At 36.8% G+C, this 27,007-nt stretch overlaps 1 protein-coding gene across 11 annotated transcripts in view; it reads left to right on the forward strand.

Annotated features, from left to right (window-relative positions):
- The window catches only part of CASK (calcium/calmodulin dependent serine protein kinase), a 401,324-nt gene that overhangs the window by 49,291 nt on the left and 325,026 nt on the right, over positions 1-27,007 (forward strand). For 6 of the 11 annotated variants that reach the window (XM_037992950.2, XM_073013789.1, XM_073013790.1 and 3 more), the window contains exon 2: positions 21,566-21,678. In XM_037992950.2, coding sequence (XP_037848878.1) covers positions 21,566-21,678 — 113 coding nt within the window. Of the gene's footprint in view, positions 1-21,565; positions 21,697-27,007 lie in introns of all 11 variants that reach the window. The other 5 variants (XM_037992948.2, XM_037992954.2, XM_037992955.2 and 2 more) reach the window with 1 other exon arrangement.

Consider the following 27,007-nt stretch of genomic DNA (forward strand, 5'->3'; position numbering starts at 1 on the left):
CAGTCATAAAAAGGAACAAGATCATGTCATTTACAGGCACGTGGGTGGAAGCCATTATCCTCAGCAAACTAATACAGGAACAGAAGACCAAACACCGCATGTTCTAACATGTAAGTGGGAGCTAAACAATGAGAACATATGGACATGGAGGGGAACAACACACACTGGGGCCTGTGGCGGGGGAAGGAGAGCATTAGGAAAAATAACTAATGCATGCTGGACTTAATACCTAGGTGATGGGTTGATAGGTGCAACAAAACACCATGGCACACGTTTACCTATGTAGCTAACCTGCACGTCCTACGCTTGTACCCTAGAACTTAAAAGTAAAAAAAAAAAATCTAGTCTGTTATATGGTAGTAACAAACTATTAGGTTGGTGTAAAAGCAATTGTGGTTTTCGCCATTAAAAGTAATAGCAAAAACTGGCTGGGCGTGGTGGCTCACGCCTGTAATCCCAGCAATTTGGGAGGCCAAGGCAGGCGGATTGCCTGAGCTCAGGAGTTTGAAACCAGCCTGGGCAAAAACCCCGTCTCTACTAAAATACAAAAAATTAGCTGGGCGTTGTGGCGTGCGCCTATAGACCCAGTCACTCAGGAGGCTGAGGCAGGAGTATTGCTTGAACCCAGGAGGCGGAGGTTGCAGTGAGCTGAGATCGTGCCACTGCACTCCAGCCTGAGCAACAGAGCGAGACTCCATCTCCAAAAAAAACAGTAACAGCAAAAACCTCAATTACTTTTGCACCAACCTAATACAATCTCATTAAGCACAGTAACTCTGCATTGTATATTGTAGAAGCACCAGAATTTTCTCAGAAATGAAATGATAATGGCTTTTTTGATGTGTTCCCTAGAAATAATTGTGGTCCATCATCTTTTCAGTAGATATACTTTTTGTTATTTAGTGCTTTAGGTGTTATTTACTAATATTACAGCCAAAATAAAATAGGAATGTGCAGTGGAACTCATTTCTTCTCTGTTATAGCTGGCTCTTTGAAAGTTGTTTGAGGAAACTCTAATTGCCTACAACCCTGCAATGAATTGCATAACAAATATACTGTTTTAAAATCTTGATTCTTGCATGCATTTTTCATCTTTTACTTCAGTTTTAGTCTTTCATTTGGAGCACTTAATGTTAAGCAGTATAAATGTGTCTTTCTAGGTGACATAATTGGATTCTCTCTTTTTTTTTTTTTTTTTTTGTGAGGAAGAAAGCAAGGTCAGCATAGGCTTTGCATTTTCTCCCAGGTTGTTTTTCCTTGAATGGAGTCAGAGTTGAGTCAGAGTCAAAAATACTGACTACTACTGCTACTACTACTACTACTTCTTCTTTAGCTAAAATATAGTAGTAGAATGACTACATGTTTTTGATAAAAACCCATTCTGAAATTTTGCATTTTAGGTAATATTCAAATGACATCATTTTAGTCCTTTTGTTTGTTATTACTTCTGACAAAAGCCCTTTTCTGTAAGCTTTTCCTTTCTTTTACTCTTCAGTCATGAAGTATTTGATTATATGAGGACACAGGAAGAAACTAGGAGTAGCCCATGGTCTCAGCTAATGTGTTAGACATCTTATACAGGATTAATGCTAGATTAGTTCCATGAGGTGATTTGAACTGTCAAGGTCATCAAAAACAAGGTAAGTCTGAGAAACTGTCACAGCCAAGAGGGGCTGAAGGAGAATGATGACTAAATGTAATTTGGTATGCTGGACGGGATCCTGGAGCAGAAAAAGGGCATTTAGGTAAAAACTAAGGAAATCCAAATAAAGAATGGACTTGAGTTAATGCTGATTTATCAGTATTGGTCCATTAATTATAGCAAATGTACCATTCTAATGGAAGATGTTAATAATAGGGCAACTAGATTCAGGGTATATGGAAGTCTCTGTACTATCTTTGTAAATTTTTTTTGATAATCTAAAACTATTCTGAAAAATAAAGTTTATTGTTTTAAAAGAACAGCATCATAAGAGGTGGTCTGACTTTCTGTTTAGATGACCTCTTGGTAATGAGGTATAGGATAAATGTTTAACAAAAGCACCAGGAGCATAGGTAGGGTTATGCCATGAGATGTAGAATTTGATAATCCTGGTAGTGCAGTATCAATTCTTGGACAAGTGCAATTCTAAGTATAATTGACATGCTGAATTCACTTGAAGAAAAATTGAAGAGGTAGGAAACATAGTCATTTAGCATAACCTGAAACCTTTACTCCAAATGCATTATGTAACTGAGATTAAAACTTGTTGGGAACATCTAAGTGAGGGGTGGACAACCTTGTTTCTGTGAAGTGCCAGACAGTAAATATTTTAGTCCTTGCAGGCCATACCATTTTTGTCACAACCACTCAACTCTGCTGTAGCACAAAAGCAGTCATACACGTAAGCAAATGAGTGTGGCTGTACTCCAATAAAACTGTATTTACAGAAACAGGCAGCAGTCTGGATTTGTCCTGTGGTCTGTAGTTTGCTGACCCCTGATCTAAGTGATCATACTGCCCAGCTCCATCAGGTGTACTATAATATCTGTTTCAAAAAGGAATGCAATCTGAGCAAGATAGAATGATACTGCCTTCCCTCTGTTTTCAAGGAGAGTAGAAATGGCAGCAGTGGAGGGATAGAAGTACATGGTTTACTTGTACATACGGTCATTGTGCCTCTGGAAACGCTAAGATCCGTGTATCTGAACTCAGAGCAATTTATTAACCACACTCTTTTTAGATTTAGTCTGATTATGGTCTTTTTGTTTATTTATTCTTTTTTTATATACTTTAAGTTCTAGGGTACATGTGCACAATGTGCAGGTTTGTTACATATGTATACATGTGCCATGTTGGTGTGCTGCATCCATTAACTCGTCATTTACAGTAGGTATATCTCCTAATGCTATCCCTCCTCCCTCCCCCCTCCCCACAATAGGCCCCGGTGTGTGATGTTTATTTGTTTATTCTTAACTGATTTTACTATGACACAGTATTCAGAATCCTCATACCACTTCTCTTTCCAACCAAATTTCGAACCAGGGCTTAAAGTAATATTTTCCCAAGTGCACGACAGGTATTGTGGTAGGCTGTGTTTTTAGGTGGTACCCCAATAAGTCATTAAATAAACATTAATAAGCAGAATTATCTATAGTCTTCTTTCAGTCTTTAATATTAATATGTTTGAGAAAATTTAGTTTTAATATAGCATAAACAACCAACATAGCCTCTGTTTTTTGTTTTTGTGTAAGTGAGAATAGCCGTCAAGGTCACAGCATTTGGAAAGGAACAATACTTTGCTGGACTTTTGTAGTGCTATTGTTTTAGTTTGTTCTATTTCTTTTTAAGGTTACCTTCTGTTTATGGCAAGTGATACTGTTTCCTGTTAATGAAAGTGGTATAATTAAAAAAATATATATCTAAGTAAAGAGAGTCAACTTAAAGGACATTTCCTGAAGAAAGAGATTCAAATTATGAGAAGAAATTGGTATGAGAGAGATTCTCCATTGCTGGCTTGAAGATGGAAGGGGCTGTGGCACGAACTGAGTGGCCCCTGGCTGATAGCCAACAAGGAAATGGACCTTTAGTCCTACAGCTGCCAACAACTTGAATGAGCTTGGAAGTGGATTCTTCCCTACAACCTGTAGATAAGAGCCCAGCCCAAGTAACACCTTGATTTCAGCGTTGTGAGACCCTAAGCAAACAACCTAGCTGAGACACCTGGACTCCTGACCTACAGAAACTGCTAGATAATAAATGTGTGTTTTAAGCTGGTAGATTTGTAGTGATTTGCTGTGCAACAGTCAAAAACTAATGCAGCCTATAGGCTTTATTCTTAATGCTCTTAAAACAGAGACCATGCCCTCCTCCCCCAACGCCACTGCTTCCCCCAAGACAAAGAGACTGAGGAGTCTTTCTGTGCCTGGCTTATTTCACGTAACATAATGTAAGACTTAGTTAACTTTAAAATCTTATACAATACCCCATAGTTAATACACTGCAGAGCTACGGTTTCAACAGGAAATCGGCATAGCCATAAGGTCTGTGAACTCTCCGCTATCCATGCTGCATCTTGTGCCAGCCACTATTGCCAAGAATGAGAAAAAGTGAATTTAGAAGAATTTAAAGATTCCACAAATGGTCAGTAGATGCTGTTTGACACATTAAAGACACTCAACATGCATTTGGCTGGCTGAGGATTCATAGAGGAGATTTTTATGATCAAGGACAAGCTACAAAAAAAATGCAGAAAGAACAGGGTCTACAGACTAGAGTGGTAAGCCACTGCTCAGGCCTTTTCAACAACTATACCTCCTGTCACCTTTTTGGTCTTTCTCTTCCCTTGCATTGGTTTGTTGAACTAACTTCTCCAGGCATGGTGATTGGTTCCAAGAAATTCCTATGCAATGTCTTATCCTGTCAAGCTACCCATGCTATACCCAGAGAAAAGAGATCTCCCTGCTACCACACCAGGAGTACCCTTGAAGACCTATGATTAGACCACTACTGATCCACTTGTTTTTCCCAAAACTCGAGGAGGCATCACATAGAAATTTCTTGGAACCAATCACCATGGCTGGAGAAGTTAGTTTAACTTCCATTTCCTAGACTTTAAATTTTTGTTATCTGGGGAAAATCACCCAGCATACAAGAAGCAGCTTAGAGAAAGGGAATGAGACAGGAAAACACAGTATTGCCTGCAGATTAAGAAAAGCTCAGATTTTAGATATACATAGGATGATATACTCAAAGAAAAGAACCATTACAAACCAACTTTAAGATTTAAAATTCCTTGGACCACCAGATAAAGGAGAGGCAGGCTCCAAGTCCATGCAAGGCCAGGTTTGTTTTGGGTTCACCTCCACCCTAGGCGTAGCCTTTCAGAAGAAATCACAATAAGGTAGGGGTTGGTTTATCAAATGGACTGTAGGTCTTCACTCACTCATTCCTGTGAGGCCCTCTGAGCCCTATGGGGCAGCTGCTTCCTAGGGGTGGAGAATTGCCCTCCAGGCAAAAGTAGTTTTATGTGATTGAACTCACTACTGTGAGTTCCCTTTTTCTACTAGATCTTCAACTGGCGAAATTTAAGTACCTTATGTTTGATACTTTCAAAAAAACGATGGAGGGGGGAGGTTTTGTTTTGTTTTTCAGTAGGAAGGCTAGTCCAGGTTATCTATTTCATGATCATTGGAAGCAGAACTCTCTCTGATTCTTCCTTGATTCTTTGTTTTGGTAGCGAAAGGGTACCCTTTTAGTATGGGAGACATGATACTTTTTAGGGGAGAAGTAATGAAGAAGTACTTGTACAATAGCAGATCAGCCCCAGAAGTCTCCTGTTGTTGGTATGCGCCAGACACAACCCTTTATGCCTTGTTATTTCCTGTACTGCTGAGAACCCTCTAAAGTAGCTATTATCTCCATTTCACAGTGTAAATAAAGTAGCCCCAGAGAGATTGAATAACTGGCCTCTCATTATAGTTAGTAATGAGTAATGGGCACATCCAGGATGCAGCCCCAGGTCTTTTGAGCTATCAAGCCCTTGCTCTGTTTATGTTGTGGTGGCTTTGATTCCAAGAGGAAAAAGTTAGTCTATCAGAGGCTAAAGTGCATTCTCTCAAGGGGACTTTCCCATAATTATGGGATGTTTGCAGCTGGAGTGTCTGTACTTCCAGGTTGCCTGGGCTTGCCAAAAGGAAGTTGTAGGTTCATTGTAAAATATTAATGTGCAGGGATTCTTGGTTAATAGAATAAATTATTTTTTCTTTAAAAAGTTCAGTTGTCTCTCAGTGGAGCTGCCTTAAAAAATTTATGTTAAAACATCTTGTTCTTTTATATGATCTCAAGCCATCTGTTTGCATCTGTGATAGATGTTCTTCATGCTTCATTCCTTATTTTTTCCCTACTGGTTGATATAAAATAAAGGATTCCATTAAAGGACAGGGCATAATAATTGCATATGTCTTGATTTTTAATGAATTGATAAAGTCTCTCAGCATTTGCTTGTTTGTAAAGGATTTTATTTCTCCTTCACTTAAGAAACTTAGTTTGGCTGGATATGAAATTCTGGGTTGAAAATTCTTTTCTTTAAGAATGTTGAATATTGGCCCCCACTCTCTTCTGGCTTGTAGAGTTTCTGCCAAGAGATCCGCTGTTAGTCTGATGGGCTTCCCTTTGTGGGTAACCCGACCTTTCTCTCTGGCTGCCTTAACATTTTTTCCTTCATTTCAACTTTGGTGAATCTGACAATTATGTGTCTTGGAGTTGCTCTTCTCAAGGAGTATCTTTGTGGGGTTCTCTGTATTTCCTGAATTTGAATGTTGGCCTGCCTTGCTAGGTTGGGGAAGTTCTCCTGGATAATATCCTGCAGAGTGTTTTCCAACTTGGTTCCATTTTCCCCGTCACTTTCAGGTACACTAATCAGATGTAGATTTGGTCTTTTCACATAGTCCCATATTTCTTGGAGGCTTTGTTCATTTCTTTCTATTCTTTTTTCTCTAAACTTCTCTTCTCGCTTCATTTCATTCATTTGATCTTCAATCACTGATACCCTTTCTTCCAGTTGATTGAATCGGTTACTGAAGCTTGTGCATTTGTCACGTAGTTCTCGTGCCATGGTTTTCAGCTCTATCAGGTCATTTAAGGACTTCTCTGCATTGGTTATTCTAGTTAGCCATTCGTCTAATCTTTTTTCAAGGTTTTTACCTTCTTTGCAATGGGTTTGAACTTCCTCCTTTAACTCGGAGAAATTTGATCATCTGAAGCTAAACAGTCATTGGCCAAAATATTTCTAATTTTATGATCTCACCCTGTGTCTATTTACTGGTTTAAATTTGTGCTCAAAATTGTCAGTCTTCAGTCCAGCATTAATTAGGAACCATGAAGTTTTCTTTGTCGTCTGAGTCTTAATTGAGTTTATATACCTCTAACTTCACAAAAAAGTGATCATATGGATAATATAAGTAGTTTATTTCCATTTAATGGTATTTTCTGGTGGTAAGCTATTATAGTGATTGAGTGTCATATTTCATCTTGCCAGATGATACAAACTGAAATTTTTTAGCAAACTATTAAAACATCCAAGCCAACAAAAAGCTTGAATTAATTTTGAGCTAATCATTGTCACAGCTGATTTTGTAAACCTTTAGGTTGAAAAGCTTTTTGAATTTTAGGAGCTATGTTCGGTTCAGTTCTCTGCTATTATAAAATACTATTTTGTAAAATGCCTCAAGTTTATAAGGCCTATTTTAAATCATTAAGTATTTAAGAATAGATGTTATTACATGGTAAAAGTTAAAAAGTCTACTTTTTGAGTCTTAGTTATGGTATCACTGGAAGGATTTTGAATTGGCAATGAACATCTCTAGTAAAACAAAATTGTTTTTGAAGATGTGTTTAAAAAATAGTTAACATGTTATATGATTTTATAGCATTTGTTTACCTTTCAGTAATTGGCATTGACAAATCAACATTTTTATTTGTATTAGATAAGTGAAAATCTCCCCCAAGGTATCTAAGAGCTGTAACTTCAAATTAACTTAAATATAACTATACTAATGTAAGTGTCTGGAAGATGGCACCCATGTTTGTATATCCTAAAATGGATTTATTTATTTGTCCATCTAGTAGCATTTACTGGGTCTTCGTTAGCACAGTGTCAGGCACAGTTCCATATGCTAGAGACACAGGATGGATAAGAGAAAATTCCTGCCTTCAAAGAACTAGTTTAGTCAACTCGTAGGTCCTTTATTAAGAGCTGACCTTCAGTTATGCATAACCGTGTTTGTGTAGAATACTGTAACCCCTAACTTTCCTATTTGTGTAATATGGAAGGCCAAGTGATGAAATTGTTATTAAAAACACCAATTCCCAAATAGTGTGCCGTGACTTTTATATGCTAAATAGACTGTGGCAATGTTAGATTTCCTTTTCAACTCAGAAAGACTGTGAGGGTGAGTGAGTGAGGATGTATATGTGTGTGCATGAGGAGACAACAGAGCAGAACCCCTAGTCTAGTATGCTTTGGTTAGTTGGTATTCATCAAACCCCAAAAGATTGAGAAACATCAGTTGTTTGAGACCCTAAAATTCTAAAGTAGAGCCAGGAATCCTGAAAGACTACATTATGGACCTGATGAGTTTAATGCCTGCCATTTTTAACTGAGTATGTTGATCGTAAAAGAACTGTAGCTTGTACTCTCATTTTAAATAGAATGGACTCCTTCTGTAAAAGGGATTGTCAACAACAACAACAAAAAGAATGGACTCCTAATGCTAGCCAGAATAAAATAGGTTGAAAATGCACAGATTTCCATTTCCAGAACAAAAAGGCGTAGACTTACTTTTCACTGCCCCTTCCTTCCTCTATAAATATAACTAAATGTCCTGGAAATTATTCAACTGACGGCAATAAAGGGATTCTGAAAGTTAGGAAGAAAGCAGAGTAGCTAGGAACCTCAGGACTAGAGGTTTGAGGACAATGAGTGCAAGTTCACTGGGTTTTCTTTTAATCTCCCATTTTCTCCTAGACTGGGTGCTGGAGATACCTGCAACCCAGAATCACCAGTGGGCAAAGAAAACAGAACAAAAAGCCTGCTTTTTCTGGCCAAAGGACCAGGAAAGGGAAAGCCCAACAAAGAACTATGTGGGAGTACTGATCCCCACTGTTTCACAGTGGGTACTCTGATCTGTCCCTATTATGGCCCCAGTTGCTGCAGGAGCAGCAAAGCCCCTGGCCCTCCCACTCACTGCTCTACAACTGGGGCCATGACGGGTGGTTTGTTCTGCCAACTATGCTGAAGACCAGGCCATTTCAGCCCCTATGGTCTGCTCTGTAGACAGCAGCAGCAACAGCAAAGCCCAGGCTATACTGCCTTTGCTCCCAACTGGCCCTAGCAGGTGGTTTCTTCTGTAGGGAGCAGTAAGCAGCTGCAACAGCAGTGAAACCATGTGTCTTCCTGTCCTCCACCTCATGGCTTATGGAGACCCAGGCCCCAGTAGGTGACCCCCTCCCCTTCAAGGTTTCCCAGCAATAGCAAGTGGCCCTGGGAAGTACCTTTTGTCCCTGCAGATGGCATCAGCAGGGATTGAGTGGGAGTCCCAACATCACCAGGAGAATGAAGCACACCAAAATAGCATTGTGAGGGCTCAGAAAACTAAACTATCATTGGAACTGAAGCCCACAAAAGTAGTCTAGAACCTACACACTAAACCTAAGCAGGGTTACCACCCTGCTAAAATAGAAGATCTTGTCATCAAGTCTCCTAACAATAAGCAAAACATCCAGAATACAATTGAAAACCACTTGTCATAGCAAGCATCACAAACTATCTAGGATACAATATGAATGAAAAAAGACATCAACTGATTCCAATACCCATTTGAATCAGATATGGGAATTTGATGAGGTTTTTAATTCAGCTGTCATACAGTTTATCCAACAGTCAGTTGCAAATTTTCTTGAAACAAATGAAAAGACAGAAGATCTCAGAAAAGTAGAGCTAAGAGCATTTCCTAATGAACTAGAATGTCAGAGAAAAAAAAGGGTCAAGAATGGTGCCATAATTTTTGGGTAAGCTGTCAGAAGGAAATTCGGAGTTGCCTTCAACTGAGATAGCGAGAGGAGAGATTAGAAAGTTCAGTTCACTCAGATGTTTTGGGGGGTATGATTGCCCTTTCTCTTCTTGTCTTCCATGCCTTATTGATTAGCAGGAATCATTACAGAGACTGAGAGGTTGGTCCGTCCATGGGAAACTGGTTAAAAGTGAGCATTACTAACTTGCATACTCACATGCATGGACTTTGGTTTCTTACCTAACTTGAAAAATTCCCCAAGTGTTTAGATATTTGATTTTACTATGTTGCCTAAACAGTTACATCCGCTATACTCTTATTTTCAGATTTTTTTTTCCCTAAAGCAATTATTTTCCAGATCATCTACTTTGTCTTTAGACCTAGAAACTGATTACTACAATTATGATTCAAAACCTATTTTCTGCTGCCCTGCACTGAGCTGAGTAATTCGGTGTAAATGGTTATTTACTTTGCATGCTTTGCCTTTGTGTTAAGTGTTTTTTGGTTAAAAGACCAGAGGTTGCATTATTGCCTGCTGAATATGCTTATATTAACCATTGTAAAAAAATAAATTACTTTTGGGAGTATTAATGAATAGGCATTTAAATTGCATAGGTAAATCTTTTCCATCCTTTACTAAGCAAACAATTGGATTACCCCCCATAAGAATTTAATTGACAATTTCCATGCCACATTTGGGTAGGGAATATTTGTTACAGAAAAAAACTTTCAATTTCATAATTTGTATTTGTGTTGTTGTTATAAATACTAAAATTTAGATTATCATGTCTAAAGTCCACTGATAATAAATGCTACATGGGCAATGGGGTGGAGTGTGACAGAAGAGAGAGGTTTCTTAACCACAAGACTGGACTGCTAAGGTGTAATATGAGTATGGGGGCAAGAGGTAGGTATTTTATATGGTTTTTCCCAAACTTACTTGAACGAGAAACTTTCATTCTTTAAGGACTCCACAAGATGCCAATTTGGGAAACCCTGACTTAGAGTGTTAGGTAATTACATTTTTGTTTCTGTTTTACAGTGTAATTTTGTATACTCCTGATGCAACTGAAATGAATAAAGAGAAGCATATTGGTGGCTTTAAGATATCTTTCACTAGCTTATTTAAATTAGATAATTTAATTTTATTTAATTTAGAAGTAGGTTTACCTGGTTATGGAGATCTTTAAAACATGGTTTTAAATGAGAATAGATTAACAGTATTCCACAGAAGTGTCACTGAAATAAAAATCTGTTAAGGAGGATAACAACTTCAGAGTGCAGATATTAACCTCCGCCCCCTAGTTGCAGAGTTGTGATTAATGGCTTGTAACAATACTATTATAGGATAATGTAGCATTTGGAAAACAACCTATGTTAGTGGCATATTAACAGAGCACACCCCTTAGAAATATGATTTTCAGTGTAACTTCAGACTTCCATAATTATTAGTTTCCATTTACAAAGTGTGGATTATGCACAGAGAATTTGACAATTGTGATAATGCTAGGTACTAGTTAAAAGTAATTAGGTTTATGAACACTAGTAGAGAAGGAGGAGTGAAGAGGAGGAGAAAAAGGTCAGTAGTGAGTTTCAAAAAAGTTGTTTCTCCACTAAATATTTTCATTGGGCCAATTTCTGATGTATAGGCCCACATTTAGAAAATAACAAAATGTGAATGTATAGCTATTAACATAAAAATGAAAGTTATGGTTTTCTTGCACCAGCCTTAAGAGGAGTGTTCCTATTTAGGGCAGACCCTGCTAGGCCTTCCTGTTTGTTATTTCCACAAGATATGGTACCCTAAGAGCTTGCCTTTAGCACTTTTTCTTTTTCCTTTCTGGGCTTCTTATAGTCTTTCTATGGGAATGTGTCCAGCAGTCCCTTGGGGAGGGGTTTGGGAATATATTCATGTTTTCTGGGGTCTGTCCTCTTTATTCTTAAGTGCTGTCATTAACAGCAATGGCTTCAATTACCTCTCATTCACTCATGCTACCTAGGGAGTATAGAGGTTAAGAATTTAGATTTCGAAGTTCCATATGTTTAGGCTCCAGCCCTAGCTCTAACTTCCACTGTTTGACCACAGACAACCTCTGAGCCTCAGTTTCCTATCTATAAAATGAGGCTGGTATTGTATTAGCTATGATGACAAATAAATTATGATAAATAACGAGAATCTATGTAAACTTCTTGGCAGCATGCTTGCTGCTGACATGTTATATTATAAATGACAGTTGTTGGATGTCTTCATTATCATGACCCCTTCCTTGAACTTTATACTGCTATCTGTATGCCCTCTATAAATCTGTGCCTGGATATTCCGTGGAAACCAATATTTTCCAAACATAGCCATGTGCTTTGTTTCTTTCTCAGCCTTTTGTCAGTTCTTTCTCTTGTAATTTCTTTCTCATTTGGTGGTATCATTCACCCAGTAACTGTTGCCAGTAATTTGTAAGTTTTCTTACGACTCAACCCCAACCACCCTCTAGCTAATCATTCACTGTGTTATCTTGTGAATTTGTTTTCTTAAGTATCTGTCTGTCGCCTTTACTTTATCACCTCTTGCTTGGGCTAACGCGGTAACTTCCTGAGTGGCTCCCACCCACTCCACAACGTCTCTCACTCTCTGTCATAGTGATCTTTGGCCCTCTTTTCCCTTTCCAGCCACTTCTCACCCTCCAGTTTTTCATGCTAGCAGTACCAAATAGCTTAAAGTGCCCAGCACACACTGTGGGTTTTGTTTTGTTTTGTTTTCTGAGACGGAGCCTTGCTCTGTTGCCCAGGCTGGAGTGCAGTGGCATGATCTCTGCTCACTGCAACCTCCACCTCCCGGGTTCAAGCGATTCCCCTTCCTTAGCCTCCCAAGTAGCCGGGATTACAGGCGTGAACCACCATGCCTAGCTAATTTTTGTATTTTTAGTAGAGACAGAGTTTCACAATGTTGGCCAGGCTGGTCTCGAACTCCTGACCTCAAGTGGTATGCCCGCCTCAGCCTCCCAAAGTGCTAGAGTTACAGGCATGAGCCACTGTGCCCTGCCAGGGCCCAAAACACTGCGCCCTGTGTTTTGACTTGGCTGTAGGCTGTTGCACAGGCTATTACTTAGCTCTGGAATCCTTTCCTTTCCCTGCTTAGCCCAAAAAACTCCTATTCATTGTTCCAAGCCCTCCAGGATGTCCGTATGTCATAGAGGCCTTCTCTGAGTACCATGCTATCCATAGATTTTGTACATATATATACAGTATATACACATATATACTGTATGTATACATGTATCTATATATGTATATGTATATTTATATATAATTATATGTACATGCATTCTATATACATACACATTATATAATGCATATATACATATATACATTATATAATGTATGCATATATATACACAATATATTATATATAATACTATATATTATATTGTACTATATTATATGTATATATACATATATGTATGTATGCATACATTATATATACATTATATATACATATATGTATATATACATTATATATGTGTGTATATATACGCGCACACACATATGTCAACAGCAGCCTACTAGATTGGAAGTTCCCTGAGGACAAGAATTGCTTTATTAATCTTTTTTCTTGTTTATTCTTTATAGTCTTTGTCTTATTTTCATTGGGGAAATGAGGTAAATAAGATAAAATGCAAATGTCAGTAGAATTTTTAAAATCTTAGTGCTTTAATATGTATTTGTGATTTAGCTAAGATTGCTTAAAGTGTGTAACCAAGTGAGAATTCTCACTTTTGTAATGTGTTTATCTTCATATATTTTATATATTTTCTTGCTTGTTTCTTTCCATCCATGTCTAATCTCCTTCTTCACATTTCTTATGTTATAAAAAATCTTTTTTATCCTGTTATTAATAGTTATTGATATATCCTCCATCAAGTATGAGCTAACAAAGACCTAGAATCAATGTCCCTCTACATTGGCTCTAACCCCAGCCTTTTTCACACACGCATTCACACACACACACACACACACAAGTCAAATTTTCCAGAACCTTTACTTTGAGAAGAAATTGGCTTATGTGACCAGCAGTCCTCTCATAAAAGTAGTAAATGATGAGTGTGTTATAGGTAGACTCAGACCAGAAGATGGTGTGCTACATGAAATCTAAAGTGAGGTCTGCTAAACTTCACTGAAGTATCAAGGTGTGACAGAGGTACTAATTATGTCAATATAAGTACTGAGTTAGTAAATGCTAGTCGTAACTCTGAATTGTTCAGCTTTGACAGGTGAGCTAGATTTGTTCTGTTAGCTTATTGGAGATTCATTGCTAGCTGTTTCAAATAAGCCTCCCCCTTCTATTTTCAAGGAATGATCTGAATCATACTGCGCTTAATTCCTTTGTCAGGTCTTCAATTGTTAACATTTAGGCAACAGTTCCTGAGACTTTTATTTTCATAATTTTCCATTTCATGTGTGTTTTTTGCAGTAGCAATGAGTAGGAAAATTTTTTTTCTTTGGTTTAATCACTGTACCTAAAGCAACTCAGCTTGGTGAATGTATGTAAGCACATGTGTTGGAGCCTGGGGATGGGTACCAGAAGTGTTAAAAAGTGTCAGGACAGCATCTCTGTTCCCTTACCGCTATCACATTGATTACCACGATAATCATTGTCACAGCTGATTTTGTAAACCTTTAGGTTGAAAAGCTTTCACAAAACTATCACAGAGCACAGGAAGACAAGGAGAGGATTTATTGATGAAATTATATGCATAAGCTCTTCTTTAGTGGCAATGACTACCCTAAATAGTGTTGAAATAAGAGGGAACACACCATCGTTATCTTTCATTGGTATAGTTTTTATATAAATTTATGTATGTCTATAGTTTTCAAGATTTTATTCTTACTGCTAATGTTGTCATTTATAGTTATTTTATTTTAGCTTTGTTTCCTTTTTACCTACCCATCATCAATGTTCCTCAATTCTTAATGTCAGAACTGTGTAAAAAGTAGTAGGAAGATACAGATTTAGAAAATGGGTAGAGAAATATCTAGAAGCACCATGATTTCTCAAAACTTTATATACTTACATAAAATTGTTATTTAATAAATATATCAATGGCTTATTCTTTTCTAGTTTGTCATTTTTCTTACATCATTCACCAAATATTTTTTGAGGGCCTAGTATGTACTGGGCACTCATTAAGTTTATATTTTAATATGAATACACACACATAAATATAACATTGCATATTATAAGTATATATGAAATAATATAAATGCATGTATGTGTGTGTATATATGTGACTACACACAGTTTATTTTCATTATTCATGGTAGTTGTGTTCTTTAAAGTTACCATGAATGCTGAATGAACCAATACTGAACCATTGCTCCTAGGGGAAATACAGGGTTGGGTTCCTTCAAACCTCTGGTCACAACATTTTCATCAGCTGATCAATATATAACCTTGTTTTATGTGTGCTTCTGTTTAAAGATACTGCATGTAATATATACTGTTGATTCATTAACATTGAACTCACAGCCAACATTGTTATAACTCATGCCTGAAGGAAGCTTCTCTAACTCACATATTTTCCCCGTAAGACACATCACAGCCTTCTTGTGCTTAGGAACACTAGACAGTCCCTTCAGCACTATGCTTGGCGACCATCTTAAACAGCAAAATCACCAAGAAAAAGCACAAAATGCAAAAAATGCTCTAAATAGATTTTGAAAAGATCACTTGTTGATGGCATGAGAGCTGAAACAAGAAGGCAGAGCATCATCTTGTTTGCCTTCAGCTGGCATCATGCACATTGGGTGACTCAAATTTTTCACCGTTACATGCGTGTCTGTAAATGACTGAAAGTGCCATGACTATTGATTTGAGGGTTATAAGTAAATTTTACCAAGTAGGTGAATTTACAAACATGCATTGTGCAATGTAATGAGGATCAGCTGTATATCAGCTTTGTGTCTGTGTTGTGTGTATATGTGTGTAAAAACTTGTTCTTGGCCTTCACTTTCCCTATCTTTGTCTTTTCTTTTTTAAATCATTCACGGTTTTCCTACGTATCTTGTGGTACATTGCACAATTAATTATAAATGTAATGGGGCTTCTAGGCTTGTGTTATGGACGGAAATTTCACCACGTTTATTAAACGTTTCCTGAGACATGATGTGTTTTTGTTTATAGACCTCTCATAGGGTGAAAATTTAACATGTAACTCCAAAGTTTACGTGTTGCAACTCAAAGTATTATTTTAAGTTTATTACAATTAGATATAAAATTATAACTGACAATTCATATTGACTTTATTATGTTTGAGATGCAGTGTTTTTTTGAAGTGCCCTCAAAAGCCCTTTGTGCTCTTCCCCAATCGCAACTCCCTCCCCCTCAAACCACTATCCTGCCTTTTATATTAATCTTTTAAAATTCTCTTTATAGCTTTACCCCCTATGTTTGTATCTCTAAGGAGTATATTGTTTAATCTTTTAGAACTGAGTAGCAAACACAAACTTATCTGGGTAAAGAAAGGACAATATTACTACTATTGTATGAAGACTTAGGAGAAGAGAAGCTGAACAAGCTCTTGTTCACAGTCTGGCTTCAGATGTTCTGAGAGTGGTTAGGAGCCCATTCTGGGAAGTCGGTTGGCACATGCACAAATAAATCCCAAGGTCATGCACAAATAAATCCCAAGACAAGGGGCTCTTCACAGGCAGGACATTTCCGCTGTAGTGCAGGATAGGGGGAGGTACTGAGCACCCAGCAGGAATGTGGTGGGGGGGCAATGGTTGCCCTCCATTTCCTGCTCTTCAGCTTCCTGATGCCTGCCTCCCATTCTCAGGAATAGATCAAAGCAGGCACTGCTGTAGGGTTAAATTAGAGTTCTCTGCTAGTCTAGGCAGCAGAAAAGGGCAGAAATCTCCTCAACCCATTGTCAGGAAAAGAAAAATGGAAGAATCTGGATCCGGCTCACCTAACTATTCTGTTTTCAGTTTTAAAAGGTGGCCCGTGGCAGTGGGAAACTTATGGCTTTCAGTCTGGACTGGTTGTCCTCTGTGCCTGAGGCACAGCTGTCAGCCCGAGATTTCCCTTCCTTGTATTCTTGGGGATTCCCTTCATCTCTCTTCTGTGTTGGATCTCCTATTTGCTGTCTCCAGGCATGCTTTTTACTGGTCTACTCTTATTTTAGCAAACACATCCTACAATAATTTCTTCAGAAAGTATGCATGGCAAGTAATTTATTGAGCTTTTTTGTGTCTGGAAATGTCCTTACGGTTATTGATGGTCTGGCTGGATGTTGAATTCAAGATTAGAAATCATTTTCCTTCATGATTATGATGGTGTTGCTCTATTGTCTTCTAGTGTTGCCATTGAGAGATCCAAAGCTTTTCTGGGTGAATTGTGTCATCCTTCCTCGCTGCACATCTTTACCCCCACTTCTGGAAACCTGACAATCTCCTTGTCCACAGTGATTTTAAATCTCACAGTAGTGTGTGTATGGATATGGGTCATTTATTTTGCTGAGTACTTGGTGGGTCCTTTTAACTTGAGCTCCTCATGATTTAAATTCTGGGAAGTTTTCTTGGATTATTCCTTTAATTTCTTCCCCTTCATTTTCTTTGTTATTTATGCTCTGCTTTTCCCAAGTTTATCGGCCAACGCTTCTATTGATAAATTTCTCTGTGTGTTTTTCAAGGGCTCTTTTGTTTTCTGAAAGTTTTGGTTTTTGTTTCAGAATTGTGATATCTTTCTGAGGATATTAATGGTAATTTGAAGTCTTATTGTATAGTGTGTTTCCTCTAAGTTGCTCTTTTTGTTTGTTTTTGGTTCTATCTTCCAAATTAGAGACTCTTCAGATGTCTTAGGAGCCTTAGTTGTTGTATACTCATGATTAGGAATAGAACAGTGGTTCTCAATTGGGGGCAATTTGAACCTTCCCCACCCCAGGAGGATATTTGGCAATATCTGGAGACCTTTTTGGTGGTTAAAGTTGGAGGGGGTGCTATGCTACTAGTATCTAGTAAGTAGAGGCTAGGAATGTTGCTTAGCATCCTACAATGCATAGGACATCCCTGTGCAACAAAAAATTAGCTAGCTCAACATGTTAATAGTGCTGATATTGGAAACTCTATAATAGAGGGCCTCAAAGCTGATTAAGAGAGCTCCGAAGGTGCAAGTGAACCTGTTGACTTTGGATTTTGCTGGAGGATGATCTAGTTGAGTGGCTTGGAGAACCTCTTCATTATCTTTAGGTCTTTTTTTCTGAGCTAGTCATATCTCTTGCCTTAAAGGTAAAGATCTGGCTTCCAATATTCTCCCATTAGTCAAAAAGGGACTCGGGCTGTCTATGTTTAGTGTATATGTGACCACATAATACCCTTGCTTTTCATATAATACCCACTTCCTCAACAGCCTTGTGTTTCCAGTTCTGAGATCCTTTTTTTTTTTTTTTTTTTTTTTTTTTTTTTTTTGAGACAGAGTCTCACTCTGTCACCCAGGCTGGAGTGCAGTGGCTCCATCTTGGCTCACTGCAAGCTCCGCCTCCCGGGTTCACACCATTCTCCTGCCTCAGCCTCCCAAGTAGCTGGGACTACAGGTGCCCGCCACCACGCCTGGCTAATTTTTTTCTGAGACCCTATGTTTTATTTACTCTTTCCAGAGAATTAACTTGTTGGGATGAGGGAGCGGCAGTTATCCATGGTATGGAGTACAGGAGACCACCTAGGGCTCTAACTGCTTCTCTAACACGTTTCATTCAAACCTTGCTATTTTAACTCTACCCTCTCTTCACTTCCAGTTCCAGAGTTATCTGGAACCCATTCATGAGTTTCTTGAGGATTCTACAGTATAGATGGGTTTGGTTCTGAATTTTCCTTATTTTCTCTTTGCAGTTCAGCTTTCCCAGGTCTGCTAAGTCAATTACCACTCTCCATCTGCTTTCTTGAATTCCAAATTTAATTATTACTATCATCTCCTCTCTTGTTCTCCCAATCCTTTTTTAAAACCCCTTTGGTATCATTTTAGTGGAGTTTGGATAGGGAAATAAATTAGATACATTGTGCTCAATCTATCCCATGATCCTGGAAACCAACATATTATATACTAGCATAATTTCATTTAATTCTGGTCTTATTTTGGTGTATTTACCTTTGTTATCAGAATTATTTCCTAGACTTCGGTTTTCTTCACATAAATGAAAACTAGAGGATATTATTCTGTGTCTGCATAGGGACACAGTTGAATTCTTTTCAAAACCTTAGGGGATATTATAGTGATATTCACTTCTAACATATTCTGATTTAATTGACGTTTTTGCTTAAAAACATAGACTGCTGTAAGCAGCCATCTGCCTCAAGTAGAACCTTGTGTTACCATCCCAGTCAATATTCAGAGTTTGTAAAAAGTTGAATAAAGAATATATATTTCATTAAATCTGGATTGCTGTCAATTATCTTATTCCATTTTTATTAATACTGTGGTTATAATTAGTGGAAATATGAGAAAGATAGTTGTTTATGATGATGGCTTATAACTATCTCTACCAGTATTTTCCCCCACATAAATATTCAAGAATTGACTATACCTTAGATTTAAATTTTTAAGGGTGAAATTTCGAACATCAATAAAAGGTACAGGGCAGACTGAAACCTATACCTCCTGAATTTTTGCTGTTCTCTAAGCTGTCATCGAAGCATAAGTAATAAGGGTAATATAGTAGGTGTGTCACACTACTTTATCACTCCTCCCTTTTTAAGATGGGAAACTAAGCCAAATTTTAGATTTTTTATCAGTTTCTGCTGAGTTTCCAGTTAATGGGTTAAATCACAAAAACCTCAAAATATATTTTGGTATCTTTTTAGGGTGTTAAATTTGATTAACTCCCTGGATGTCATTGACGGACAGACCTTTAAAATGCTTTACTTGTAACCTGTCTTCAGGTCTTCAGTAGTTCATAGATATAATTATTTTCTTTGCCTCATATTACAAAATTAAAGAATTGGGGATTTGATATGGTTTTTATTCACAGATTTTTAAAAGTTTGTGTTTTGTTGTCTAAGTGTTCTCTTTTCTCCCTAGCTCTATTAATTTTATTGTTACTAAAAGGGGGTAGAAGCTATGCTTTCTTCCTCACCTTTGTTCAAGCAGGAAAAAGTAAAGAATTGACTCAATTGACCGTGAACAATCAACCCCACGTACAGGTCTTGGGAAGTTTCCAAAAAGATATAGTGAATTGAAGCAGACTACACAAATGTATACAGAAATAGAGTCCCAAGGGTTTATTTGTGGACAAAAACCAATTATGCGAAGCATTTCCTGAAATTGCTTGCTATTGTCAGGGTAAGTAATCACAAGTAAGACATCAGGTTGAGAATGAAAACGTTTGTCCCTAGCTTTGTAATATTGTCTTCTCACAGAGGAAAATCTTTGAACAGTTTTGAGAGATTATCAAAAGGATCCTCTTTCTGTAGAGTTCTGAAAGATACATTATATTACCATTTCTTTTCCTCCCAGGTTAGCTTATTTCAGTTGCTTGAAAAGAGAGATTTGAAGCTGTTGTATAGTTGATGTCCTCATAATGGCATTAATGTCATCTTGGATAAATGTTTAAGTCTAAGATTAAATTTAGTAGTTTGTCCCGTAGTTGAAAGAAGAAGGACAAACTTTAAGGCCAGCAGTATCACAAGTATTGTACTGTATATGAAGAACTTTTCTCTGCTAATTGAGCACATGCATCTAGGTGTACTGTTCGTACCTGTAATAAGCCAATGAAGGTGGTTTTTTTGTTTGTTTGCCTTCTCCCCAGGAGGGGAAAAATACACACATGTATACATGTACACATGTATTTAATGACCACCATATTAACCTTCAAATAAACCAATCACATTGCTATTGCATTCTGTATTTTATAGTCATTCAAACACACACAAATCTATCTTTGGATTATCTTAATTGAGTTCAGATATTTCTTTTATAACTGTTAACCACAAGGAACCATGTATGTGTGTGCATGTGCGTGTTCCCTGGGCTGGGGTATTGGCATCTTTAAATCATCTCAGCTGATTCAACTGTGAGGTCTGGGTCAGCAAATAGCTAGACCAGTGGCTCTGCTCGTAGAAATTACTTCCCTTCCTCTGGTAATTTCAAACAATTGTAATTTGAAGTTTGAGGAAAATTAAGGATTTCTCTGATTTCAGGTGAAACTGGAGAGGTAGTTGGAGACCAAATCATGCAGGCCTTTCTCTTTGTGAAGTGTTTGTTCAAGTCTTTGCCCAGATTTTATTGGAGTGTGTGTGTGTGTGTGTGTGTGTGTGTGTGTGTGTGTGTGTTTCTTGTTGTATTTAGAAGTTACTTATATATTTTGGTTCTTGACTTGGACTGTGTATTGCAAATACTTTCTGTCTCTCTGGTGTTTTAAACAGAGATATCATATCAGATTTTCATTTAAATATCATTACAAGAATGAATGGGAGAAACAAGTTTTTCAGTAGTTCTAGTAGAAGATGGTAGGATGTGGGACATGGAGAGAAGAGGACAGGTTCAAGAGATATTTGAGATAAACTCAGTAGAATTTGTTAGTGAAGATAAGGTAAATGGTGGGTAAGATGAGAGGGAAGTGTCAAGAATGGCTTCAGTTTCTGGTTCCTAAGAATACCACCATTACTATGGACTTCACTTATTTTGTTTAAGATGTTGATAATCTATATAGAATTATACAGTCATTATTTGCCTTAAGCATAAGACTACTATTCAGAATTTTTAAAAAATTATTGCAAATTGCAAATTTATTGGTCATTTTATGGTTTAGTAATCTTTTTAAATTGTTACCTCATGGATTATAAAAAATATGTTGCAAGTTATATTACTTAAATTTTATTTTGAAAACTGTGTTCAATTTGGAGTCTAAAGTAGAATGGCTTCGTGGTTATATAATATGGCTCTAGTAGATGATGAAACAGTAAGACATTAATGGGAAATAAGAACTTAAGAAAATCAATGAATTAAAATTGACTTTTTGTTTTATAGGGGTCCCTTCAGTGTTGTACGACGATGTATCAACAGAGAAACTGGGCAACAATTTGCTGTAAAAATTGTTGATGTAGCCAAGTTCACATCAAGTCCAGGGTTAAGTACAGAAGGTAAGAGATGGATTTCAAGTAAGTTATTTGATGTCTGGCTTTATTTCATCTCCAAAATCCATTTACCAACCTAACCTTCATCTGGGGATGGGGAAGCAGAGGGTGTGATGTAGAGGGAAGTGGGTGGAGACAGTTTAAACTCTATTCTAGTTTGTCAGAATTCTAGGACATAGTATTTGAAAGACAGGGTAATTTACAGAGTTATAAAATCATCTAGGATTTCTATGGGCCTGTGTTTTTTGACTAGGAAGAAAGCAAAAAAATAAATGTATTTTTTAGGGTCTAATTTTGAATTCTATGACATGGGTCATGGAATGGGAAAGGAGAGAGGTGAAATAATGGCAAGGATGATAATTGAAGATTCAGAAGAAACTTAGTTACCTCAAAATGCATCGCTTACTACCCTTAGGATTATGATTTAGTGGAATTAAAACATTCGTATCTCACATTTGGCTTAAGTCACATATGATATATGTGTAAAACTTTGAAAGATCAGTACTGTTAGGACTTTCAGGACTTAAAATTTTGTTTCAACACATTATTATGGATAATCATATTTATATGTATATTTATAAACAGTAGATAAACATTTTAAAGTTTTTTTTTGTTTTTTAAGCCATAGTTTCATGTAACTATGATGTACATGCTCATACTTCACATGGCACAATTGATCATGATATTAATTTTTCTAATTAGCCCATTACTAACTTTTCACTTTTCCACAGTTCAGTAAAAAAATGAATCCTTCTTTAGTCCTTCCCTTTTTAATCCCAAGAGCAATACAGTTGATAATTTAGATTGGAAAATCTAGGGCAGTGTAGCCTATTTATATTTTGTCCAGTTATTTTACCTTGGGAAGTAGAAGCCCACATAATTGTGAGTTAATCTGTTCCTGGAGATCTTTTTTTCTTTTAAATACTTCTGTGACCCTTTGAATTATTATTATTCATATAATGATTATGGAAGATTCTTAGAAGTTGCTACTCACAAAGAATAACTAACTGATTTGTTTTTAGTGCTTTAATATTTAAAATATTATGGTAAGATTTAGAGATTTTTTATTTTATGGTTTTATACTCTGGAATTGGCTATTATTGCTTTTGAATATAAATTATTTTATAAATCTAGCAACATTTAAAATTGACCTTTAAGTAGAGTTTAGAACAAAATTATATTTCCTTACACTTTTAACTGCCTTTAAGATTAATATTCTGTGTTTGATTTTTCTGTACCTCTGTTGTCTGAGCAAATACTGAGGTGATTTTGTATAAACCTAATTCATTAGACATATGTTCTGATGCTGTTTATAAACTTAGTAAGATTCCAATTTTAAATCACAAGTCTAAGTCAGTTACTCAATTACCAATATTAAATTGGAATAATATAAGCCAAATTCTCATAAGCATTGTTATAAATAATTAAAATAAATATTAATAGCTTCTTTTTCAACCCAAAATTATCAATACCAGAGTTTTGACTTACCTCATTGTTGTACCAAATTCTAATTCTCTCCAGGCTAAAGATATTTTTTCAGGAAACAATTACTTACCTTCTCATTGGCTGAGATTGTTTATTGACAGATTTCTTCAGCCAGATCTCTTGAGCTACAGACTCAGAATGCCAAGCGAACCTCTGTCTCTTGTCACTTGGTCAGGGGGTCAAATTCCAAATTTACGAAAGGGGAGAGGACTTAGTATATAGTTCATATACCTGATATTAAGTCCTGACTTCATTTAATATAATATGTGGGAGTCTATCGCTGAAGTTATAGCTCACTCCTTCATTGCTTTGCCATTGCTTTGGCTATATAAATGTCTTCAAGTCCTATTCTGAAGACAAAGCCAGCCATTCTATTGATCCCTCATACTGTTAAGCCTCCTTGAACTTAATAGAATCCTGTGCTCTTTTCATATTCTTCCTATATGGTAGGACCACAACGTATAGATATTAAATGATATCCAGTTGGATTCGGGATATTACTCATGACTTTATCTGATTTTGGTCAGAGTTCAGTGGTATTCAAGTGAAAATAGGCAATTGGCCCTTTATATTTATGGCACCAGAATTAAGTTTTTCCATCGTCTTTAGCATAACCACTCAGTACTCAGTATAAAGTTAGGAAACAATCAAAATTCCATCTCCACCACCTCCACCTTTTTTTTTTTGCAATGGGATTCCCATACCCTCTATTGCTCATGTTCATACTAGCTGTCTTGATTCTAACTTGGACACATTTTATTATAAGATGTATAATATATGTAATAAATAGTAAATTATTTCATTATATAAAGTCTCTATGAACAGGGCTTCCCTCCCTCAACTTCTTTCAACCCTTTTCCAGTCACTATGGGCAACACATCTTAACTCCTCTGCTCTTCTAGTCCATTTACAAATTGTTAGGGTCCAAAAATGACGTCGTTCATGGCTTAGCATAGAAGGAGATGCTACATAAGAAGACACATATTTTGAAGTAAAATTTAACACAGTAAAAAGGAATCCGTAAGTTCAAATAATATCTAGAAATATCTATATTTACTGTTACATTCTTTCCCAAATAAACTTATCTCTTAAGCAACAGATAATTTAAAATCTATTTTATCTTTATTCTTTCCTTTTTGTTTCATTTTATTATTTTATTTTTGGCTTAGTGGTTTGTTTGCTCTTTGTTATTATCTCAATATTTTTTCTTGTTTTCCTAGTGTACTTGTATTCAAATACATTATTGAGTGAAGTAGGTCTTTAAAGGGTTATCTAAGAATCTACCATATGCTATTTATTTGAATAGGTCATTATAATACAAACGATAAATAAAAAGAGCCCCCAGCCTTAAGGGACCTGTGTTTTAATAGTCTCCAATCATTGTTTATAACATGGTTTTTATTAGGAAAACAATGTGTAATAAATTTGAAGTAAATCATTTACAAATTAATTTTTTTTGAGATGGGATCTCTCTCTTGCCCAGGCCAGAGTGCAGTGGTGCAATCATGGCTCATTGCAGCCTCGACCTCCCTGAGCTCAGGTTATCCTCCCCTGAACCTCAGCCTCCTGAATAGCTGGGACTACAGGCATGCGCCACCACACACAGCTGATTTTTTGTATTTTTTGTAGAGATGAGGTTTTGCCATGTTGTTCAGGCTGATCTCAAACTCCTGAGCTCAAGTGATCTACCCACCTTGGCCTCCCAAAGTGTTGGGATTACAAGCATGAGCCTCCACTCCCAGCCCACAAATTTACTTTTGAAATGAAATATGTTGATTTGTTGGAGACCACCTGTACATGTTTTAATATTTTAAATTCTCATTGCTCTAATGAAGATGAGATATTATAATTGATGAGGCTAAAGATGAGATATTTCATAAAAGATGAGATTTTTTGAATATCTGTTCTCTATCTTTGCCATCAAAATCATGATTTTTATTTTATAGGACTTCTTAACTTGCAGGTTGCCGAGTATTCAATAATCCCTTGAAATTGTAAGCAGAATTATGTTTATTTTTTTTAGAGTCCATAGCTCTCATTAGATTCCTAAAAAGGTATATTATTCCTAAATGATTTAGAATTTCTCCTTTCACATATATGGGAAAATGAAATTCATGGTTATGAACATGAGATGAATAAGAAGTTTCTACTAAATCAAGGCTGGATGAATTTATATTAGGATATGACTTCTGATGGGGGACTTTTTATACTTACATATACAGCTTCCATTAATGAATTTCCTAGGTTATTATCTTGAACTTTTAATTAATATACTTTTTGTCTCTTATTCTACTGAGCCACTAATTAAATTAGACTTTTTGTTTTAAAAATAGGTATCAAAACTAATTCAGACAAATTATAATAAGGAAACTAAAGGAAAGTAAGATATATAGAATTGGAAACTAAATTATCAAAGTTCTGAGTTCTTGATAGGACTCAGTTCTTTATGGTTTATTATAAAAGTCCAAAATTAACAATTTCTATTTGGGAGTATTATACGTTGTGTTCTAGAAAGAGTGTATTTTGGGTTCTAGTTTGCTTAGTGTTCAAGAATGTCTCATTCTAAAGTCTTAGATAGTAGGTGGTATCAGTGAAATTGAAGAAGTGAGGACCTTGACAATTCTCATTTTAATTTTTAAAAAAGAGAAAACTGACAGAAATGTCAGACTCAACTTGTTCGGGGCTCTGGAGATTGACCAAAGGCTTACAGCTATGCAGGAATAATTTATTCAAGAAAACTGACTGATTCTTGGTAAGAACAGTGAACTTCATAGCATTGTATAATAATTTGTCCCATTCACTTCCCCCTTTCTTCCAGTTCTGTAGTAACCTTGAAAACAAACAGTTCACAATCACGATGAAAACCAGCAACTTGACAGCCATCAAAGGAGGCTGAATGGGGATGGAGCTCCTCCAAGGCCGCATTCCCATAATATTGTCATTTTTTTACTTGTCTGGTAGTTCCCTGGAAGACTTCTCAGTACATTTGTGTTTTTATAAAGGAATACCAGAGAGTGGGTAATTTATAAAGAAAAGAGGTTTATTTGGCTCATGGTTCTGCAGGCTGTACAAGAAGCATGACACCAGCGTCTGCTTCTGGTGAGGGCTTCAGGAAACTTCCAATCCCAGTAGAAGGGGAAGGGGAGCCGGTGTGTACAGAGATCACCTGGCAAGAGAGGAAGCAAGAGAGAGATGAGAGGTACTAGGTTGTTTTTAACAACCAGCTCTCATGATAACTAACAGAGTGAGAACTCGTTACTGCCAGGATGGCACCAAGGCATTCATGAAGGATCCACCCCCATGACTCAGACAGTTCCATTGGGCCCCTACCTTCAACATTGGGGATCAGTCTTCAACATGAGGTTTCAGGGGACAGACATCCCAACTATAGCAACCCTTCTTGCAAGACTGTCTTTAATTGGCCTGACTCAGAGATCACCCAGTGCAAAAAAAAAGTTTCCTCTGGGGGCATTTGCCAAAAACCTTTAGAGGTAGTTATTTAATTTCATTGCTGCCTGAGGCATAGATAACAGCTGGGCAAACAAAAAGCTAACCTAAAACCTTAAAACAAAAAGCTAGGGAATGAGATGCCCATAGAGGCTTTGAAAAAGCTACAACGTATTCTCTAGAAAATATTATGTTAAGAAAGTCATGCACATATATAAGACTGTGAACAAGCTCAGGAAAAATCTAAGAAGGACTTAATTTCTCACCTCTAGCTGACTTTCAGGCTATGCAAACAGGAATTGAATGATAAGGTAGACATGTGATCTCCCTGAGTGAGTGTTGAAGGTATGCCCTATGCATCCACAAAACCCTTGAGCAAAGACTAAGCTAAACAAGCAGAGAC

The sequence above is a fragment of the Chlorocebus sabaeus genome, chromosome X (genome assembly GCF_047675955.1).
Source record: "Chlorocebus sabaeus isolate Y175 chromosome X, mChlSab1.0.hap1, whole genome shotgun sequence".
Taxonomy (NCBI): domain Eukaryota; kingdom Metazoa; phylum Chordata; class Mammalia; order Primates; family Cercopithecidae; genus Chlorocebus; species Chlorocebus sabaeus.